The 6,930-nt window shown below is 41.3% G+C and overlaps 1 protein-coding gene and 1 long non-coding RNA gene across 2 annotated transcripts; one reads left to right on the forward strand and one right to left on the reverse strand.

The window, feature by feature from the left end:
• The first annotated feature begins 359 nt into the window (after positions 1-359).
• LOC118560110 lies at positions 360-1,873 on the forward strand. Its single transcript, XM_036130834.1, has 4 exons — positions 360-717; positions 837-1,142; positions 1,337-1,730; positions 1,858-1,873. The coding sequence occupies exons 1-4, from the start codon at positions 384-386 to the stop codon at positions 1,871-1,873; spliced, it is 1,050 nt and encodes a 349-aa protein (XP_035986727.1). The 5' UTR covers positions 360-383.
• Positions 1,874-4,483: 2,610 nt separating this feature from the next.
• Positions 4,484-6,726, reverse strand: LOC118560121. The gene is made up of 4 exons (XR_004929092.1): positions 6,082-6,726; positions 5,676-5,802; positions 5,382-5,480; positions 4,484-4,544 (listed from the first exon to the last, which is right to left on the reverse strand). It is a non-coding gene; the product is annotated as an uncharacterized LOC118560121 (long non-coding RNA).
• Positions 6,727-6,930: the final 204 nt, after the last annotated feature.

The following is a 6,930-nucleotide window of genomic DNA, read 5'->3' on the forward strand; positions in this document are numbered from 1 at the left end:
TTTTCTGACGTTCCAGCACACACGCCCCGGATTTATTTCCACTTACAATCATTATATTACAGCTAACACAATATTTACATAATAAAAATACTTTAAAAAGAAAAGTCAAACTCACCCCTGCTCTAAATATTCCCGAAAAAGTGTCTCCGTCTGTCATTATGCTGGATGAAGTCCTATCCTCAAAGCATCCACTGTGGTCAAAAGATCCCTGTGTGTGGGCGCACATCAAGCTATTTAGTCTTTTCTGGGTCATTGTTGATCTCAGATAGGTCTTGATACGACGGAGGGACGAGAAACACCTCTCAGCACTTGCACTGGACACAGCCTTAAAGCTAACTAAGCTAACGAAGCAAACGAAGTAGTGGTCATTTTGTTTACATCACATGACACAATCAGCCAATAGCTTGGTTTCACGTGACGTCACAGTGCTGCTGCGCGATACCGCGAAATTCAGATGGAGGGCAGGAGGTGAATTAGCTGAGGATCGGCCGTCTGAAACAATGCCTATGTTTTGTGTGGTTTACGGCTGCTCCAATCGTTCGAACCGAGAAAAGGAAAAGAGCTTTTACAGAGTACCAAAGATTGTTGTCCATAAAGGTGAAAACTGTAAAAAGCTCACAGAACAACGCCGTAAAAAATGGATATTAAACTTACGTCTGCGGTCTGGAGGAGCAGAGTCTGCCAACGCCCGTGTCTGCAGCGACCACTTCGTCGGAGGTAAGCTATAACGTTATGTTAGCTAGCTAACTTGTTTTTGTGGTTGTGTTTATATAGCATAAGGTTGTCGTTAAATGCTCATTTACTTAGTAATGATTAACTTCATTGGGACTGTTTAGGCTGTCCTAGCGCTTTGGGTGACGTTGAGTCGGTAGACTGGGCTCCGACGGTAAACCTCGGTTACCAAAAAACTAAGCCCAAATCGGAAGCCTCTCTTCAACGAGAGAAGAGGATGAAGCTCAAAGAAGATCAACAAAGCCGGTCAGAATGTGCAGAGGCTATGTTGGATCTCCAAAAGACAGCTGAGAGCCCGGGTATGAGCTCCGATCTAACGCAGACAGGCGACTGCTCTGAACCGAAGCAGCCAGCTGACAACCCACAATCAGAAGGCAGCAGTGGGGACAATGGGACATTAAATGATCTAGGTAAATTATTGTACTAAGATGTGTAAACAGCATTATTATTAAATGTTACATATGTGATTGTCAGAAAATCAACCTGTATAATTGGGCCAGAGAACTTGCATGCTTGTAAAAAGGTCAAAAAGATAACTTCACAGCAATTCACATAATACATTTTTATGAATTAACTAATTATGCTCCCCACTGCTATATTGCAGCCTATGCAGATGCCGGATGCCAGACTGAGCTAACCATGGATGACATTGAGAAGATGGAGGATGTTCTGGGACAGATCACAACAGAGCTGGGAGATCTTCGAACCAAAGCACTGGACACACAGTTCAACCAGGAGTCCTTTGAAAAAAATGAAGACAAGACAAAGTTCTACACAGGCCTCCCCAACTTCTTAGTTTTAATGCAGATTTTTGAGCTGTGTGAACCCTACATTCCCTCTGGTCCTATGTCTGTGCTGTCAAAATTTGAACAGTTAATTTTAGTTTTACTGAGGCTGAGACTAAATCTCCAACTGAAAGATTTAGCTTTCAGGTTTAAGATATCTCTGCCCACCGCCTCTAGAGTTTGGCATAAAATAATTGATATACTTCATGAAAGGTTAGAATTTCAAATTGAGTGGCCAGAGCGACATGTACTTCAAGCTACAATGCCAATGGGATTCAGACAGGCATTTGGATGTAAAGTTGCTGTGATAATTGACTGTTTTGAAGTTTTTATCGAGAAGCCCTCTAATTTACTAGCCCAAGCACAAACATGGTCAAACTATAAGCATCACCATACTGTAAAATTTCTGATTGGTGTTGCACCCCAAGGCTATGTCACTTACATATCTTGTGCCTGGGGAGGGAGAGTCAGTGATAAACAGATCACAATAGAGAGTGGCCTCCTAAATAACCTGTTACCTGGAGATATTGTTCTAGCAGACCGTGGGTTCAATATTGGCGACAGTGTGGGATTTTACTGTGCTTCACTACAGACACCTGCATTTACCAAGGGGAGAAAACAGCTGTCAGCGTATGAGGTGGCAGAAACTAGAAAAATAGCTAATTTGCGTATTCATGTTGAGAGAATCATCGGTTTAGTCAGAAGAAAATATCAGATTCTGCAAAGCAGGGCTATGCCCATAGAGCACATGGCAACAAAACCAGGTGAGGCACTAGCATTGATTGACAAGATTGGGGTTATTTGCTGTGTCTTGTCTAATCTTTCTCAGTCTGTCGTCCCATTGGAGTAAGGAGGAGGGGGGTAAGGATAATCAGTCAGTCCAGTACCTGAGCCCTGACACACATCAATCTGTAAATATGTAATGTAATTTAAATATGTTTTGAAATGTAATGATAGTTTTAGGTCTTTTAAGAGGGGTCTAAAGGCAATTGCTGACAAACCCAATCTTGTAAATAAACCACCATGTGTTATTCATCTTATCAATGGCATTTAATTTTTACAGTAAACATTCTTTCATCACATTACACATGTACGTTTGTAACTTGCTGTCCCAGTATTTCTGGAAGTACACTTTTTCTAAAAAAAATACTCAACTTTAGGAATCACATCATCCCAAAGTTCAAAATCAGGCAAAATCCTTTCCACAAAAATGTCATTGCGGTTCCACACAACAAAGTCACAGTACTCTGCATCTACAATGTGAAGCTGTGCCTGAACTTGGAAGTAGTAATCATGACTCCGGTCCAGCATGACATGATCCCCATCGTTGATAAGGCAGAAGCCCTTTCTCCCAGCACACACACGTAGATTGGCTTCATCTTGGTAAGAATATGGACACTAAAATCACAGTGAGAAGGACATGTGAACAATAGATTAGAAAATATATTTTCGGCTTTTTTGCTCAGTTCAGGGGTCCGTTCTTCGTAAGTTGCTTAAAACATCCAAGATCAAATGAGACATCCAAGATGACTTCATCCGGCTAATCATGATCCGGCTAATTGGGTTCTTCGAACACACCTGTTTTTTATGATTAGTATGGCTGGATTAAGTTATCTGAGATACCTGCGTGTTCATGCGTTTGTTTAAAAGGGGAAATGTATCGATAGTAGAAACATTGATCAGCAGCGCTGCTATTGGCTGCTCAGCATGGCCAAAGAACACCCACAGTTTTTCTCTCAAGCAGAACACGAGCTTTTAATGGAAGGTTATGCTGAATTTGAGTCATTAATTAAAACACCTCAAAATATGTTAAAACCAGGAGAGAGGGCTGGCAAAAAGCAGCAGACAAATTAATGCGTAAATACTGTCCATGGTAGATGTTTCTATCACTTTCTACAGTATGAATTTGTGCATTTTAATAATCTCATATTTACTTTGTTCTTTTATGTCAGAGCCTCCATGGGACCCACTAGAACATGGGGACAAGTAAAAGTGAAATCCAAGAATATTCTACAAAATGGTAGCCTTTAATTATTATACTTTAATTTAACAAGGCACTTGTTACGTCAGGAGATCCAAATTTCAGTGTCATTCCTTAGACACGGGAAGTAAAGGACGTGTGCAAACTCTATAAAAAATGAAAATCTTCCTTTTCCAAGTCATCCACAATTTACACAGTAAAACTGTATTGCTCCGTGTCTAGATAATCCATCCATAGTTTTTTCTAATACAATATACGGCTCGACAGGAAGCAAGCCTTTCAAACTTCACAATAAAGTTTATTCTTACTGAATATGATAAAAATAAAAAGCTAACCATCATACAAATAACTTAAATATTTTATATTTATGGCTCCAACACCACTTTTTCCTCTTTAAAGGCCACTGTTAAATGATGTGTTTGTCTGTTTATAACAGCCACCAAGAAAAATCTCTCTACAATTACACTGTCGCGCTGCGCTAAAGGATCCTGTCTATTACGCAATTGAATACACAATTAATTTATAAAACTCTGCAAATTATTCTTGCACCTTCTGTAACAGGTTGCCGTTGTAAAAATGGACGACATGGCTGCACAGACTTCCCTATCTCCTCCATTTATACAGCCGTGATCTAATCTTGTTTACATTAAATAAGCCTGTTAGCGAGCAGGCTTAAGCTTGCACACATGTTGCTATGACAACAAGTGCAGGATGTCTTTAGAAGAACCAAACGATCCAAGATCATGCCAAATCGTCAACAATCAAATCCAGCTAACTGAGTTAGCGACGTACGAAGAACGGACCCCAGGACTTTAGACTCAAAGATTTAGGGACTTTACTACAACATAGACTGTATTATCACCTTCATTTCGCAGATGCCAGTTCCGTGACAGTCACAAGCGACAATCCCATCAGGAGAGGATCCCATGTATGGCCACTTGGGGTTCAGCCAGAGACCACTGTCCATACAGGAAAAGCCTGCATGCTACCGACCCATCAGCTTCTCATATGCTCCTCTGGCTTGTGCCTCATGTTTGCATCCATAACTGTAAACAGTACACATGCAAAACATGAAAAAGAAATTATTACTTAGTATTGGATGTGTAGAGCCAGTTCAGTGATTTCAATGCCATTACCCTAAACCCTATACTTAGTTCTACTCCTGCATAACCCTAACCTTATAACCCTATAACGTATGTTGACTCTTCAGAGCTGTCCATACCACAAATGAACTATGAAAACAGTAAACATTTGTTCTAATGTAAAAAAGGTCTACAGTAGATGGCAGAGTAAGGACCACAGCTTTATAGTTGTGGTATGGACTCTCCTCCCACTTCATAGAACACTTTTTTAGTTACAATTCTAAATGTAGACAGCCTCATACCCCAGATCTTACCTCTGCCTTACCCTAATTCAAACCCTAAATACCTTGTAGCTGCTGTGGTGAACCTATATGCTTCTGGGTAGCATATGGCCTTGATCAAACTCATTGATGGTTGCTGGGGGTTGGTCCTTAGCACTTGTTTAAGCTTAGAGGCAGTTATGCGCCCAGCTCTTTGTCTAAACCAAGTCCTGCCTGCGCTCTGACTCCGAGTTGACCTCTCTACAGCCTGGACCTGGGACAGGGTGAGCTCTTCTATCTTGAAATCCTGGCATAGCTCTCCAAGCTCTTTGGGGGGTAACTGCAGTGTGTCTGGTGTTCTGTATTCAAGAAGAGTTTTAGGAAGCATGCTAGATACGGGAATGAAATCTTTGTGGTAAGGCTCCCTAGCCATCAATGCTGCACTCCTTGGGCAGTTTTTGCTTAATTTTGCAAAAAAACTAGCATATGTCTCTGACCCTCTCTTCACTCTTGGGCATGGAACTGGAAGTGATTTCCCAACCTTGTTTATAGTTGTCCTGCCGTCAATGGAGCTGTCAAGCTTTTTTTTTTTGGATTTTGCTGAGGAGAAGTCAATCTGAGCTACTGGAGCAGCAGGAATCTGAAAATAAGTTAATACAAATAAGATCATTATATTTTATAACATATCTATATGCAGTATAAATCTGCCGTTTATCTGATGGCTGTGAAGAAAACAGGTAGGGCTATCATCACAGGATTGAGATGCCAAACTGTGTTTATGTGGGTCTTTGCTGTCTTAGCTCCTCTTTGCCCAACAGGTAAATTATTACCCTACCTTTTTTACATGTGATGGCATCAGCCACTTGCACTGCTCTGTTGTGCAGGAAGCTGCATCTCGCATTTTTACCCCAGCTTCAATGGAAAAAAGCACTGCTCCTACATGAGAACATGATTCTGATAATCTGTGAATAGAATACAATATGACATTTTTTTAAAACCCAAATTGCGATCTACACAAGGAGCAAAGTGCAATCTATATCAGCACATTTTTGATGATGTGTAATACAGCCCACTTATACTAATATGGAGTAGCCCCTTAAATGATGAATAAACATGTTTATCCCTTAACGTTACAGCTCTCCCTGGTTCTGAAGTACACTGTCAGTATGCTAGTAGTAGTGCTACATGTGTGTGTGTGAGAGAGAGAGAGATCTCGTGGTAAACATCCTAGCCTTACTCACCCTGCCATGCAATTGCAATGAGCTGCAATGACTTCTCCATCCTTCTTCGCAATAATCCACGTCTTCAGAGGTGTTTCGCTTGAACGCTGAGAGTGGTTTACCTTGAAACATAAACAACTGTCAGGCTAACGTTGTTGTTAAGATGTGTTGCATGACCGTTGATGATCGTTCACTATAGCCGCTACCGCTAACGCTAGCATCTTTTAACACATAAAACAATATAAGAATAAACACTCACCCTGGCAAAGACTGAAGTATTATCGTCGTGGAGACGTTTGGTGCCGAGGTTGTGGACCCACCCGCAGACAAAGAAGTTATATGCCTCCATACTTTTATAGGCCTTCATTTGCTGTTTAGTGTAGAACGATGTCTGAAGGACCAGGTAGTTTGTTATATCAACGGCCTCCACTGTCGGCAAATCTTTAAGGTCCACCGAAAATTCACACATCTTCATGAGGTACGGGTCACGTCCAACATATCTATTAATTAACTCCTTGTATCTATGTCTTGATATAGGCTCTAACTCCATACAATACGGGCTCTCGGTAACGGTGTCCTCCATGTTTACGCTGGCTTCATAGACTTCCTGCCCTCCATCTGAAATCGCGCCCCCTGGCCGCGTCATAATCATCACGTGACTGAAACCCAGCAATAGGGTAGTTCACGCGTGACGTCAGCGCTACATCCAGGTACGGCGTGTAGGCACAAACAGTACTGTTCTCGTCTACTACATGACAAAACGGGTGATTTAGAGCGTACTTTTACTTTGTTTATTTTTGGAATCTAAACAATGCCTACGACTTGTTGTGCTCCCGGTTGCACAGAGAGGCATTCCAAATCGTTGGATGT

The sequence above is a fragment of the Fundulus heteroclitus genome, unplaced genomic scaffold, assembly GCF_011125445.2.
Source record: "Fundulus heteroclitus isolate FHET01 unplaced genomic scaffold, MU-UCD_Fhet_4.1 scaffold_39, whole genome shotgun sequence".
Lineage (NCBI taxonomy): Eukaryota > Metazoa > Chordata > Actinopteri > Cyprinodontiformes > Fundulidae > Fundulus > Fundulus heteroclitus.